General features: G+C 38.6%; 1 protein-coding gene across 1 annotated transcript; it reads left to right on the forward strand.

Moving 5' to 3' along the window:
• Nucleotides 1-2268: 2268 nt before the first annotated feature.
• On the forward strand, nucleotides 2269-15503 carry LOC144211036 (progestin and adipoQ receptor family member 3-like). Its single transcript, XM_077738021.1, has 7 exons — nucleotides 2269-2454; nucleotides 6402-6636; nucleotides 6715-6877; nucleotides 9071-9226; nucleotides 9306-9503; nucleotides 11399-11489; nucleotides 13686-15503. The coding sequence occupies exons 2-7, from the start codon at nucleotides 6464-6466 to the stop codon at nucleotides 13820-13822; spliced, it is 918 nt and encodes a 305-aa protein (XP_077594147.1). The 5' UTR covers nucleotides 2269-2454; nucleotides 6402-6463; the 3' UTR covers nucleotides 13823-15503.

A 15503-nucleotide genomic window follows, 5' to 3' on the forward strand; every position in this document is an offset into this window, starting at 1 on the left:
AATTAAAGCGGTCAGTTGTTGTTACATTATTGTTTTTGGACATGTAATACTGTAAAAGCAGTATTTTGTTATTTAGTCATGTCAATACTGTCATAACTTTACATACACTAAATCATGACTGAATTGCTATTTTTTGTATTCTTTTTATTATTACATATATATATATATATATATATATATATATATATATATATATATATATATATATATATATATATATATATATATATATATATATATATATATATATATATATATATATATATATATATATATATATATATATATATATATATATATATATATATATATATATATATATATATATATATATATATATATATATATATATATATATATATATATATATATATATATATATATATATATATATATATATATATATATATATAAATAATTTTCCTTTCTGGGCAGGCTGGCATGAGTGTTAAGCGCGTCGGCCTCACACTGGAGTGCCTGGGTTCAAATCCAGGTCTGTCCACCAGTGTGGAGTTTGCATGTTCAGCCTGGGCCTGCGTGGGTTTCCTCCAGGTACTCCGGTTTCCTACCACATTCCAAACGCATACATGGTAGGCTGATTGGACACTAGGTATTGACGTGAGTGTGCATGACTGTCCATCTCCTTGTGCCCTGCGATTGGCTGGCTACCGATTTAGGGTTGCATGTTCTACCCAGGCCAGCGTGGAATTTCTCTAGGTACTCTACTCCAGGTACTCAGTTTCCTCCCATTCCAAAAGACATGCATGGTAGGCTGATTGGACATTCTAAAATTGCCCCTATGTATGAGTGTGGACATGAATGGTTGTCTGTTTCCTGGTGCCCTGTGATTTGCTGGCCACCAATTCTGGGTGTCCCCTGCCTCTGGCCCAAAGTCAGCTGGGATAGGCTCCAGAATAGCTCCAGATAGTTCATGTTCTCTTTGGGATCAGTTCTGGTCAGCACTACCCAAAAAGACAGAAATCAGTCCCACCCTTTTAAAACAAAACAAAAATCTACATTGTGCTTTTTTCATGATGCATCAACTATCATTTACTCATCAACATGGAGAGGGTATGATGTCATAACATGAAATACATACCAAAGTCGTTTTGTCAGGACATCAAATCTTTGCCTTGTGTAGAATCCATCATGGAAACCTTTGTTTTTGTGTCCAATGGTCGCTCTTTTGCTTTTGGGTGTCACTTTCAATCTTTATAAGGAGAGCTTTCATTACAGCACACAATGTTGATTTTGGCTTAATTTTCTGGACGTCCTTATTCAGCTTTGTTTTGGAAATCACTCCAATCTTTATTAATTCATTCATTCATTTTCTGACCCAATTATCCTCACAAGGGTCGCGGAGGGTGCTGGAACTCATTCCAGTGGACGAGTGGTTAGCGCCTCACAGCTCTGGGGTTCAGGATTCGATCCCAGGTCGGTCCTCACTGTGTATAGTTTGCATTCTCTCCCTGGGCTTACGTGGGGTTTCTTCGGGTAAACCGGTTTCCTCTCACATCACATCTACTCCAAAGACATGCATGGTAGGCTGATTGGACAATCTAAATTGCCCCAAGGTAGGAGTGTGGCGTGATTGGGTGTTTGTCTCCTTGTGCCCTGCAATTGGCTTGCTACCAATTAAAGGGTATCCTACCCCGGTGCCTCTAGTTAGCTGGGATAAGCACCCCCCAAGACCCTTGTTCAATTCATTCATTCATTCATTCATTTTCTGCACGGCTTTTCCTCACAAGGGTCGCGGGGAGTGCGGGAGCTAATTCCTGCTGACTTCAGACAGGAGGTGGGGGCCACCCTGAATTGGTGGCCAGCCAATATGTCAAAATTGGTCAACTATGACTTGTGTTGACAACAATGTCAGCTACCATCAAAATGTATGTACATAAGCAATGGTATTAGGTGTAAATATATAATGAATCTGTATAAATACCACCAATTAGATATATATCAGAAATTACAATTACATTAAAACTATTGCATTTTGAAAATACCTGATGGCACAACCTAAAGTAAATTAACAGAATTAAATCTTATAAAAAATGCATTCCCCTTTCTTATTGATAATAGAAAACTACAATAGCAATCAATATCAGGGAAAACACTTTGGAACTGAGAATAGTTTAAGGATTTCTCTTAAAGGATGTGAAATTTGCCAAGCAATTTGAATAAATAAAAGACGTTTTTCTTTCCCATCACATTTCATTAATGAATGGGCTGCGGATGAAAAACTTCTGTTTGAACAGTCGGTGGCAGTAGAGAGACCCACAATTGTTTACAACGAATACAAAAAATGCGTTGTAATGGTTGCTGACTTTGCCTTGGGCGCATTATTGAACAATTATGATCTATTTGGAAGCAGACACGCCAGCGGCCTGACTCATTGGGGAGATCATGGCAAACACGAGACATTACTGGCTGTGGCGCGAGGACTAGAGCTCACTGGTGAGTTTTATTTCCATCAATTTAGCTGCCCCAAATAATGCCTGCCAATGCTAGGATAACCAGTCCGATCTGAGAGTATAGATTTTCTAAATGTTCATTCGGGTGAAAAATAAAAATAAAACGTGAAGAGCACATGCTATACGCTAGTCTTAGTCTGATTTAAAATTGTTGCCTTTTGCCTTGGGTTGGTGGTGTCTGATGTGATCAATATTGCAACATATAGGATGTCATTCAAAGGAAGACGTGCAGGTCGATATAAATAACTCAAAAGTACACCGTTGTTGAAACATTTTAGTTACTAAATTGAAGCATGTGTCTATTTATGTGTCTTCATTGTTTAGTTTTGTGCATATTGGGCATTTTTAAAATGAAAAGAGCATGACTATGGCATGGGTGGCAAACACGCGGCTCTCGAGCTGCTTGCGGCTCCCGACCAAATATAATGCTTCTCTTTCCTTCTTATCATATTTGGTGTATACTGTGCTTCTTTGCCTCGTTTCATGGTTCTCTTGTGTTTATTATATCTTAAAACACACCCGAATTCATTAGGGGCCAAAAATAATAATTTATGTTAATAAGACGATTTGGAGGCAGCGCAGTGAAGTGAGTTATTAGCACGCCGGCCTCACAGCTCTGGGGTCCTGGGTTCAATTCCCGGGTCGGTCCACCTGTGTGGAGTTTGCACGTTCTCCCCAATCATGTGTGGGTTTCCTCTGGGTACTCCGGTTTCCGATTGCAGGGTACAAGGAGACGGACAACCATGAACACTCTCACCATAAAGGGCAATTTAGAGTGTCCAATCAGCCTACCGTGCACGTTTTTGGAATGTGGGAGGAAGCCGGAGTACCCCCAAAAAACCCACTCAGGCCAGGGAGAACATGCAAACTCCACACAGGTGGACCTGGATTTAAACCCAGGACTCCAGAGCGGTGAGGCCAACATTTTAACCACCCAAGATGCTGGGCTGCCCTGGCTCTTAAATTCTTGATGAAATTTATATAGACAAATAAAGTGTTCCCTCGCTTATCACGGTTAATGGGGACCGGGACCACCCGCGATAAGTGCATTTCCGCGAAGTAGGGATTCCCCTTCAAAAATGCTTAATTTGAATTTAATTCCATTTTTTTTTTAAATTCACCCCCCCTGTATACAGTACACCATATAGAATACGGGTAGAGAGAGTGAAATTCATGTTACAATAAAAAAAAACTGTAAAATATGTTGTTTCAATGTAATATTTGTATTTTTTTTCCCCAAAAAAATCCACGAAGCTCTGAGTCCGCGATAGCTGAACCGCGAAGTAACGGGGGAACACTGTACATACTGGTGAAGTGGGTCTCATATTGAAATGTGTATTTTGCCCGTTTCTAGTCATGACTCCACGAGTCTCAAGCTCCTTAGTAGAGCTCTGTCCTGTAGCCAGATGTGTCCTTGAAGACTTGCAACGTTGTTGTTATCTTCTATTTGCCGGTTAATAACAAATAGCTTACTGTGTGAAGTAGGGGAAAATTCAATCCCTGTTTGGTTTTGGTACCATTCTCTTAAAAAAATAAAGGTGTATGTAAGTCTATCTCGGCACATTTGTGGAAGACAGCGTTGCCTGTGGTTCACCTGTGCTCAGAATATTCTGCAATAAAAGCTTCAAAGACACTGTTCATAACCTCCAGCCTGTATTTGGAGAACCAACATCTTCCACATCTGTAATTAATTGAACCCGAGAAGGAAGACAGAATGCTCTTCCTTTAACACTGGTTAGGGGGTCCCGTTGGAGCGAGTTGGCCTCACAACTCTGGGGTCCGAGGTTCAAATCCAGTTCACGTCCACCTGTGTGGAGTTTGCATGTTCTCCTCCGGGTTGGGTGGGTTTTCTCCGAATACTGCGGTTTCTAGGTAGGCTGAAAGGACACTCTAAATCAGGGGTGTCAAACTCCCTTTGGTCTGTGGGCCGAATACAGCTTAATTTGAGATCAAGCAGGCCGGATCAGTAAACTCATTTCAAAATTACATTGAACTAATAATAAGCCCACTTTTTTTCCTTTGTATTAGTCACTAATACTAATAATTAGTGCAAAGAATGAGTAAATTATCAAAATGTTTATTAAAAGAATTTTCCTTTTACATTATGAACAATATATTATGAACAAGAGAATAACATAAGAACATAAATAAGTGTCAATTCATGTTGTCTGCATGTACTAAAACACTTTCCCCCTAGCGGATAATACAAGAACTACAAATTGTAAAAAAAAAAATCATATTTTTTTTATACAATGCAGCTTTCTTCCCCGGGCCGTACCAAACCACCAGATGGGCCGGAGCCGGCCCGCGGGCCGTATGTTTGACACCCCTGCTCTAAATTGTCCCCTAATTATGAGTGTGAGCGTGAACGGTTGTTTGTCTCCTTGTCCCCTGCAATTGGCTGACTTCCAGTTCAGGGTGTCCCCCGCCCCTGGCCTAAAGTTAGTTGGTGACCTTAGTGAGGGTAAAGAGGTTCAGAAAATGAGATGAGAAGAGAATTTGGGAGATTTTAATTTTTATGCTGCTTCTGACATAAGGTGTGGCTCTATGACTCTTGGTTTAAAATGTTGCCTCTTTGTGTCTAACTTGTTGGCCACGCCTGGGTATTTTTATTGTCACTACAACAAGGATAACAAAATGCATTCCAGGAACAGCCCAACAAAGACCTATAGAAAAAAAGAAGATAGAAAACCAGTTGAACTGCCCTGCTGATGTAGCAAATAAACCTCCTTGGCCAAAAAGTTGGCCTTTCACTCTGAGGTAAAGGATGGCAGGCTCAGAAGAAAAGGAAAAGGGATAAAATGTCTACATATAAAATGACAAACTATTCAAACAATCCACCTTGGTTTCACTGGTCCGTTTTCACACAGAAGCGTATTTTTGATCACTTTCGAAATATAAGTCTAATTTTTGTCCATTATTCCAAAAGACATTCTTCATTCAAATAATACATCACAAAAATCGTCAACAATAAAATGTGATGGTGGCAGCAACATGCTTTGGAATTCGTTCGGCTAGAATTTGAGCCCACTAAAGGTGGAGGCAAAGAGATTAGTGGTTGATAATTGAGGATATATATTGGTATATTGGTAAGAGGCACATTAAAGGGTGGCAGTGTATGCTGACATTCATCTAAATGACTTTGAATAAAATTATGAGCACAGCAAGTAAAGTTATATACAGTGTTCCCTCGGTTATCGCGGTTAATGGGGACCGGGACCACCCGCGATAAGTGAATTTCCGCGAAGTAGGGATTCCCCTTCAAAAATGCTTAATTTGAATTTAATTACAAAAAGAAAAAAAATAATAATTAAAAAAAATTACCCCCCTGTATACAGTACACCATATAGAATACGGGTAGAGAGAGTGAAATTCATGTTCTAACAAAAAAAACTGTAAAATATGTTGTTTTAATGTAATATTTGTATTTTTTTTTTCCAAAAAAAATCTGCGAAGCTCTGAGTCCGCGATAGCTGAACCGCGAAGTAGCAAGGGAACACTGTATACATTTGGCTCTGTTATATAGATTTTTGCATTCGGTGTGATTGTGAGCGTGAGTGGTTGTCCTTTTCATTGTGCCCTGCAATTAGCTGGCAACCTGTTCATGGTGTTCCCTGTCTGCTGCCTGTGGTTGGCTCGGATAAGCTCTAGCACTCCCCAAATAAGTATGGAACATGAATGAATGAATACATATATTTTTGTTACTGCTCCCCCAAAATATGTTAAATGATTTTCAATTGAATTGCGTAGGTAAATTGAAAGTCGTTTGAATTTTAATTTTCCACAAAGGTTTTGAAGCAATTGACTATCTTATCCATCTCTCTGTTGATCCGTTCATCTTAGTACACTGATGAATGGAAATCTTAACAATTTCTGGGTTCTGTATCATTTTGATAGTAACTTAAAAATTAAAAAAATGTGTTTCGTCAGGTTTATTTTCCCACCCTGCCCCAACTTCAAACTGGTTAGTTTGAAAAAGAAGCAAATATACCATGCTGAAGATGGCCCAATACGTTGAGCTGGGAAGTTATGCAGAATGGACTATGCTCATACCACAGAAGATACACTTGTATACTTTTGACCAACTCCCCATGTACCTCAGAGAGAACCCTTACATCACCGATGGTTATAGGGCCCACCTGCCTTCCAAACTCTGCCTAAAGAGGTGAGATTACTTATAATAAATATATTTTAAAAAACACTTTCATGTGCCAGCTTAACTGTCCAATTTGTTTTTCTCAAGTATTTTTGTTCTGTCCAATGAGACCATCAACATCTGGAGCCACCTTCTGGGCTTCCTTCTTTTCTTCTCTCTGGCGGTCAACGACATTGTGAAAGTTCTGCCGGCCTCTGGAGCCAGCAGAGAGGACTATGTCATCTATGCCATAGGTCTTTTTTGCTTTCAGGTAAGATGTAGACATTCAGTACATGTGTTATCATTTAAATTGGTGTGATAAAATAGGTTAAAAAGTCATTCAGCCTATGACGGTATTTTTTTTTGTCTCGAAGACGACACACCCAACAGTTAATTGTGTCATGGCATCTAACTCCACAATAGCAAAAGCCCTATTTTCGAAACTACTGGATGTTTTGCTTAGGATAACTCGTTAGTATTTCAAGAAATTCACGTTCCCTCAGACAGGTTCATTCAGTTCACTCCTCCCAAAAATGTGAGTAACTGGTTTGTATTGTGTTGTAATACCTCAGATAGGTGTGTTTTGTAGTTGAACCTGGTTTATCTGTAAAGGGATATTTAATTTGCTTGAGCATCTGCACTTTCTCAGAAATAAAATAAAAATACATCTACGCAGTGACTCAAGGTGTGTTTAACAGTTACCTTCAGCACAATCTGGTAAACCCCTTTTTGGGTGGCGACTAAAGTCATACCTCTACATACAAATGCATCTATGTACGAATTTCAGGTTACAAAATCACCCTAAACTTAAATACTTTTCCAGTATCCTGAAGATAAATATTTTTTTTCTAATCACGTGTAATCTTTAATTGTTTTCAAATTAGAAGTTATCCTTTGGTTTGGAGACAGAATGTATGTGAAATTTAAGAGCCTTTTTGGGCTATAGGTAAAAATAAGTCTTTTTCTACAAAGCTAATTCAATTAGCTCGGTAGGGAAGCTTGAAGGGAGGAATGGTGGCTTTGTTCCTGACTGTCAAGAGAGCCAGGGAAGGTCACAGCTGAGATCCCAAACTAATCTCCTGGTCTGGGGAAGACTTGTCACAGACGGGCCTTTTCTTAATACTAAGTTGCAAAAACCAAGTTGTGGATTGGCAGACACGGGATAAAGGAATGAGACTGGGGAGCGACGGTAGGCTTTCTTTTGGATCTGACTTTCTTCTGTGCCTGACTGGGAAGGAGATTGGTCCTTGGCCAGGAAAAAAACTGCAGATCTTAATCCCATTGAGAACTTGTGTTCAATCCTCAAGAGGCGGGTAGACTATCAAAAACCCACAAATTCTGACAAACTCCAAGCATTGATTTTACAAGAATGGGCGGGTATCAGTCAAGGTTTGGTTCAGAAGTTGAGCGACAGCATGCCAGGGAGAATTGCAAAGGTCTTGAAAAAGAAGTGTCAACACTGGAAATATTACACCTAAAACCCCAGAGAGAACAGACTTTGTGAAAGCTTTGTCAAAATCTTTGGCCATGACTATACTACTGCATGAATAGAACAAGTTTTTGCATGCTTGTTATTCATTCATTCATTTTCTGAACCCCTTCATCCTCATTAGGGTCGCAGGGGGTGCTGGAGCCTATCCCAGCTGACTTCGGGCCAGATCTCTTGGCATGAGGAGACGGACGACCATTCAGTCTCAGACTCAATACCTAAGGGCAATTTTAAGTGCCCATTCAAACTACCATGCATGTCTTTGGAATATGGGAGGAAACCGGAGTACCCGGAAAAACCCACGCAGGCCCGGAGAGAACATGTAAACTGCACACAGCTGGACCCACTTGGATTAGAACCCAGGGCCCCAGAGCTGTGAGGTCCATGTGCTAACCACTCAAGCACCCGGGCCGCCCTGCTTGTTATACATTTAATTGAATTAGTAAATAATTTTCTTATCATTTTTTTTTCTTTTTGGTCTGTTTCTCACAACATTCACATAAAGATGGGAGGGACACTGGCCGTTTTTAAAGGGTTTAGTTGGTAGTTTTTTGAGGGCCGTGCAATGAAATCACATATAAATCACTGCTCCAGTTACGAAACATTCAAGTTAAGATAAAAAATTCTGGAACCAATTGATTTTGTAATCAGAGGTACGACTCTACTTTATTGACAGTTTAACCTGATTACTGAGAATCTGGCCAAATTTATACACCTGGCTTCTTATGTTTTAACAATTACTACCCACTTTCCGTAACTTTTTATAAAACATGTTTCACTTATCAAATATTACTGTCTTATACGTGACATATTCAAGAGAAAATGCTGATCTACATGAGCAATATTTTTTAAATGCAAGTTCTGATCATTACCTGTGGTGCCCTTACTTTTATGTACTACTGATGAAGATACAATGGAAAACTTGACCTTAGGATGCTAACATTATTTATAATATTGTTCCTATGTTACTCCCAGGTATGCATGCTGTGTTCTGTCGGGTATCATCTATTCTTGTGCCACCGATCAGAGAAGACGAGTCGCCGCTGGTTGGCGCTGGACTATGCGGGCATTTCTATCGGCATTTTGGGCTGTTACGTGCCAGGCATCTTTTACTCCTTTTATTGCAATGATGTACGTGCCAGCTCCATCTTTCTTTTGGCGCTAATTACAGTACAACAGCTGATCAACTCTTATGTTTGGCTTTCATCAGTTTTGGCGTCAGGTCTACTCGCTGACGGTGCTGTGCATGATCCTCTTTGTATTCGGTGCTCAGTTCCACCCACGCTATATGACCGCTGAGTGGCGTCGTACGAGGCTGTCCATCTTCTTCACCGTGGCGTGTATTGGCGTGGTTCCAACATGTCATTGGGTGTGGCTCAACGGGGGGCTCACGTGTGACATTGTAAAGGTAAGGAAAATTACTGAAAAATAGTGATCAATATGTTAACGACCGACTGGTGGTGATATCAAAAGTTTTGATTACCTCATGCCCAAGGGGTTTAGATCAGAGGGAGTCGTCATTGAATACTGTAATTGCATTTCTGTTTTCTATATTTACTGTTAATACAGTGTTCCCTCGGTTATCGCGGTTAATGGGGACCGGGACCTCCCGCAATAGCTGCATTTCCGCGAAGAAGGCGTGCCCCTTCAAAAATGCTTAAAGAAATGTATAACACGTGCACAAAAGCACCACCAAGCAAAAACATCATAGTAGTCCGGATGGAGGGTCTTCTGCAGTTTTTTTGCATGTAAGAAACATCGTTATTGGGATTTGTGAACATTGTTTTTTTGGGCGGTGAAGATGCGCCTGTAAACAGCCATGACGTCATCAATGCGATTCCTGAACTCTCACCATGTTATTGACCATTTCTTTGGCCTTTTTTTTTGATGCAATAACTAATTCTTATTGAATATTTTGTTTCCACCTCTTGTAAAATGTTGTAATTTACAATTTTAACTTAATATCTTTAAATTTTTTATTTTCCTGAAAAAAATCTGCGAAGCTCTGAGTCCGCGGTAGCTGAAGCGCGAAGTAGCGAGGGAACACTGTACTTTATTATTATTTTATCATTAAGTGATCCGCTCGGGGGTGATGCAATGTATCCATCACGGCAGAATACCAAATTACGAGTAATTACGAGTCTGAAATTATTTTCACTTATTTGGGTCTTTTGCCGGGAAAATGCACCTTATGGAAAAGCACCACCAATTTCGTTATACGCAGTTTCTGGGTATGATGACAATTAGGCTTTTGTCGAGTCAATGATGATGACAAAGCCTATGTCCGATTATTGTTATTATTATCTCTTTCATATAAAAATCAGCCTGGGATGATGTCATCATTTTTGACTATATAAATACATTTGAAATGATTTTTACTTGACATAAAGGTTAACTGGTAAAAACATAAGCTTTGTCAAAGCAATTTAGCCTGTCACCCACTTTCTTCGGCATTCAATCTTTTATTGACATTCATTGAAACAATTTTGTGTATGTTTTTTTTCACCAATGAAAACAAACGCATGCACTGTCTAAATTGTCTGCCACTGCAAAAAAACCAATTAGGTAAAGTTCAGCAAACCTACTTTTAGGTCCATTATTTTGTGCTTAATATCGATTGTCATCATACTACCCTTCATTGCACCGGCTTGCTTTGGATCTATTGTGTTTTCCTTAATTCTGCACTGCCTAAGCCAAAAAAACCCGGAAATATGGGAACGCTCGGCCCAGTGCTCGTAGAGATCTTTGCACGAGGGAGATGCGGCAAGAGAGACAGTGCGGTGAAATCATAAAGCAGCCTCTTGCGTCAACCACCTGGCTGTATGCTCGTATATCAAAATGTGTCACATATCTCAAGTTAGATATCTGCTCGGAATTTTACTCATATCTCAAATTTCTTGTTTGTCAAGGTATTACTGTACTTTCAGGGAAACAATGGCATATGGGGCACCTAAGGACACTTTTATGAAACGACCTCAGACATGACAACATGAATTAAACATCTAAATAATTAAACACCAATATCAGTTGGATCTTTTTTTTTAAAGCACAGGTTTAACTTATTTAGTGATTGTCCACCAATAGGGTGCAGTGGGACTTTACAATGTATTGTATCTTCCTATGTTTATGTTCATACTTACATTATCTTGACTGTTGAGTTATGTGTTTTTGTAGCTAATTCAAAAGTACCCTGAAAGGTAAAATGTGCAAACCCCTGCTGTAGCTCGTGATTCTCCCACCTGGTTCATAAAGACCATTTTAATTCAACGTTGCTTTACCAATGCAGGTTTATCATTTGTGCAGATGTTCCTGCCTCGCCTAATTATCATGTACCTCATTGGAGCAGCTGCCTTTGTCTTCTATCTTACCAAAATGCCTGAGCGCTGCTTCCCTGGTAAGCCTCTTTCACTCCTTATTTGACCAATACCATGCGCCACCTCCTCAAATGTTCATGTTTCATTTAAGAGAATGTGTTTGTACAAATCCTTGGTTTTAATGAAACTTACATAATACAATTTGATAAAGTTTGCAGAGGAAAGAGTCCAAATTTCAGATTCATATACATGCGTCATAAATGAGATAAAATCAATCATAGCAGAGCTGCGAAACTCTCCAGAATTCCTGGGCTTGACCCATAAAAGTAACGCAAACTCCGGGACTCCTGACAACCACCCTAAATTCCGGAAATCCCAAAAAAATCTCTCATCTTATTTTCTGAACCGCTTTATCCTCACTAGGCCCGAAAGGGAGTGCTGGAGCCCATACCAGCTGACTTAGGGCCAGAGGCTGTGAGGTTGATGTGCTAACCACCAGGCCGCCTATTCCAATAAAGTTGTCCTTGTTTTTTTTGGGTTTTTTTTAACTATTTTGGAAAAGTACCAAATTTCCAATTTAAATGCCTCGATTTGACTGCACTGTTAACCGGATGAATTTGGTAACACGAGTGCATTGTGATTAATCTGAGTTAAACGTTCTGAGAAATGATTTGTCTTGTGCGACTTCAGTAATTATTCGACCGGAGGTCGTTGATAGGCAGGATTCTGTAAGTGTCTGCGCCCCGTCTGCGTCGTAAAATTCATGAATGGTTCTTTCAATTGGTTCATTTTTAGTGATTTATGGTACTTTTTAGCAATATGGAATCTTACTCAATCACGGGAGTACAAAAATATATTTTTAGTATTGCAGATTTACAAAAAAATAGTTTCAAAGATATTTGTCTACGCAATTTTCCCACAAAAAAAGCATACGATAAAAATAGTCACAAAAATCAAATAAAAACCTGATCGACCGCCTCCGGTCGATTATGCTTACTATGTTACCTTTATTATTAAGGCTGACTAAACCACCGGTCTTTTGTTTTGAAACAAATCCTATCGTATGTTCTATAGGAAGTAGGAGTACCCAGCACTGGTATGTTTTATCAATATGCCTGCTCGGGATAAGCACAAAATGGATGGCAATTTAGAGAAAACTCCCTAATAAGAAACCCAGAAACACTGGAAATATATTGGTTCGTATTCGACGAGATATCCCATGTTGAAGCTGTCTCCAAAAGGACCGACATTTACACATTGTACAACATGCAAGTGCAACTTCAGTGTTACACATGGTGGAACTACTGACTAAAACACACGTAGAAGGACCCAAACACAAAAATAAACTTATTTTCATTATGCTGTACTCTTTCAATAGTTTGCTAAAACACAAAATCTCAATTAATCCATAAACATGATAATAACAGTTTGATTTAAATTGTCCTGTTTTCTTTTGTTTTTTTACATTTTATATCAATTACGTGTGAATCACATTAACTCCAGAAATGGGGTCGACGGAGGTTGGCAGCTCTGATAGTGAGTGAACTACGCTTGCTTGACTGTCACTATGCAATAATTCATTGATGCCCATGGAACTCAACAGACCAGTCCTAAACAATCCAGTCTAGTCCTTTAAAAGCTGTACAAAATAACCGTAGAACTCGGGAATGGCGACTCCATGTGGACAAAAATAATACTTGCATGCGCAAGGTGTTGACTAACAAGGCAAAATCTGAATAATGTCTATGGTAACTGGTAAAAAGCACAGAGTATCTCAGGGGCTAACCCTTTTATTTAAAAAAATATTGGCGCAATGGTTGCTATACAGTGTTCCCTCAGTTATCGCGGTTAATGGGGACCGGGAACACCCGCGATAAGTGAATTTCCGCCAAGTAGGGATTCCCCTTCAAAAATGCTTAATTTGAATTTAATTCCAAAAAAAAAAACTTTTTTTTTTAAATTAAAAAAAAAATACCCCCTGTATACAGTACACCATATAGAATACGGGTAGAGAGAGTGAAATTCATGTTATAACAAAAAAACTAAAATATGTTGTTTCAATGCAATATTTGTATTTTTTTTTCCAAAAAAATCTGCGAAGCTCTGAGTCCGCGGTAGCTGAAACGCAAAGTAGCGGGGGAACACTGTATTTTCAGAAATTAAAATTGGCATGTGTAGTTCTGATAATTCCACAAAACTGGGTCAACTTTGCTTTGTTTTAGTTTACGCACAGCTTCGTGAAAGCCTAATGTTCAAATGTATGTTGTATTTTTTAGGCCATGTGAACTACATCGGCGCTAGTCATCAGGTGTGGCACGTTTTGGTGGTTGCCATGCTTTACTGGTGGCACCAGACCGCAGTGGATATCATGAGGTTCCGTCATAGCCAACCTTGCCAGCCAAGAACAAAATGACAATGATCAAACAATGCACTCAATACACTTCACCAAACAAACCAAGTCCTTTTTTGTTAATGACAAAAATGTTTACATTTGGTCATTATTTTTTTAACAAGCATGATCAGCAAAACGATTATATGTCAGTATCAGGTCAATTGAAGATGACTGCAATTTACCAGGTTTGATTGCATGAAGTTTGTATTTATATAGAACTACAGTATCTTGTTAGAGACAGGAAACTCAAACATACATTTGCACATTTGAAGTGATAGTGGGACCCTTTTATTTAACAAAGTGCTACTGTGAATGTTGAAAATTAGGGAACAGGGGGCCTGTTTGATCATATTTATTCAGCATGTCACAATTTTTGTTCAGAAGCAGTAAAATGACATTGTGATTGATGTACCTGATGCCAATTCAGCATCACAATATCAAACAATTCAATTGCTGTAATTATATTTTGGCTGCTAGGTATATAATATTGCCAATACAGTGTTCCCTCAGTTATCGCGGTTAATGGGGACCGGGACCACCCGCAATAAGTGAATTTCCGCGAAGTAGGGATTCCCCTTCAGAAATGCTTAATTTGAATTTAATTAAAACAAAAAATATTCTTTTTTAAAATTACCACCCTGTATACAGTACACCATATAGAATACGGGTAGAGAGAGTGAAATTCATGTTATAACAAAAAAACTAAAATATGTTTTTTCAATGTAATATTTGTATTTTTTTTTTTAAAATTCACCAAAAAATCTGCGAAGCTCTGAGTCCGCAGTAGTTGAACCGCGAAGTAGCGAGGGAACACTGTAATTTAATATGTTGACCAAAAAAGAATTAACCCCACCTATGCTGTCATGGAATGCAATTTACTAGAAAAGGGTGGGGCTTTAGTAAGAGAACTTCACCAGTAGGTAATAGTAGGTAATACACTCCATTGCTTGTTGTTTGCCAAATAATCTTTAATATCATTTGTGTGTTTTGCATCAAATGGGATGGTTTACAAAGCTAAGATTTTATTTTTAAAAAATGTCATGATGGCAAAAGTCAGAAGATGTAAATGTAGAAAAATAATCACAACTGAATTGGTTTACATTGTTGGCACATTTTAATTTGGTTCCCATTGATTTAAATTGGATTCCACCCACTGACAGCAATTGAGTCAATGAAGAAAAATGACATACTGTACATATTCTGTATTCTAAAATATAAAACTTACAAATTCAGAGAAATATGACATGATCATTATCAATCTTTTATAACTACAGTACATAATGCATGCTATGCAATCAGGTTTTGTATCCTTTTGGATGAGTGACTGCATGTTTTAATGGCAGATTAGCTGACATTGTATTACTCCTGTTTTACAGGCTAAAAAATAACTTGGCCAGCTTTGTGTGACCACTGTATTGTAATGTATGTCGTGTGTGTGAACATTTTGCCAGTTTGAAGTGAATCATTTTTTTTGTTTCTACAATATTTTGTCTCAGTCATTGTTGTACTGCATGTCTTTTGCCCGGTACCTCAAAAAATGTATACAGTACATCTACTGTCTTGCTTTATGCACAATTTCTTTCTTTTAAAATTCAACAATGCAGGTTTTTCATGACGTTCTGGAACTGACTTTTATAACTTAAGATAATGTCAGGCCTTCTGTGAACAAAAATCTATTTTGAATAAAGAATGTTGGGAAGTA

The sequence above is a fragment of the Stigmatopora nigra genome, chromosome 17, assembly GCF_051989575.1.
Source record: "Stigmatopora nigra isolate UIUO_SnigA chromosome 17, RoL_Snig_1.1, whole genome shotgun sequence".
Lineage (NCBI taxonomy): Eukaryota > Metazoa > Chordata > Actinopteri > Syngnathiformes > Syngnathidae > Stigmatopora > Stigmatopora nigra.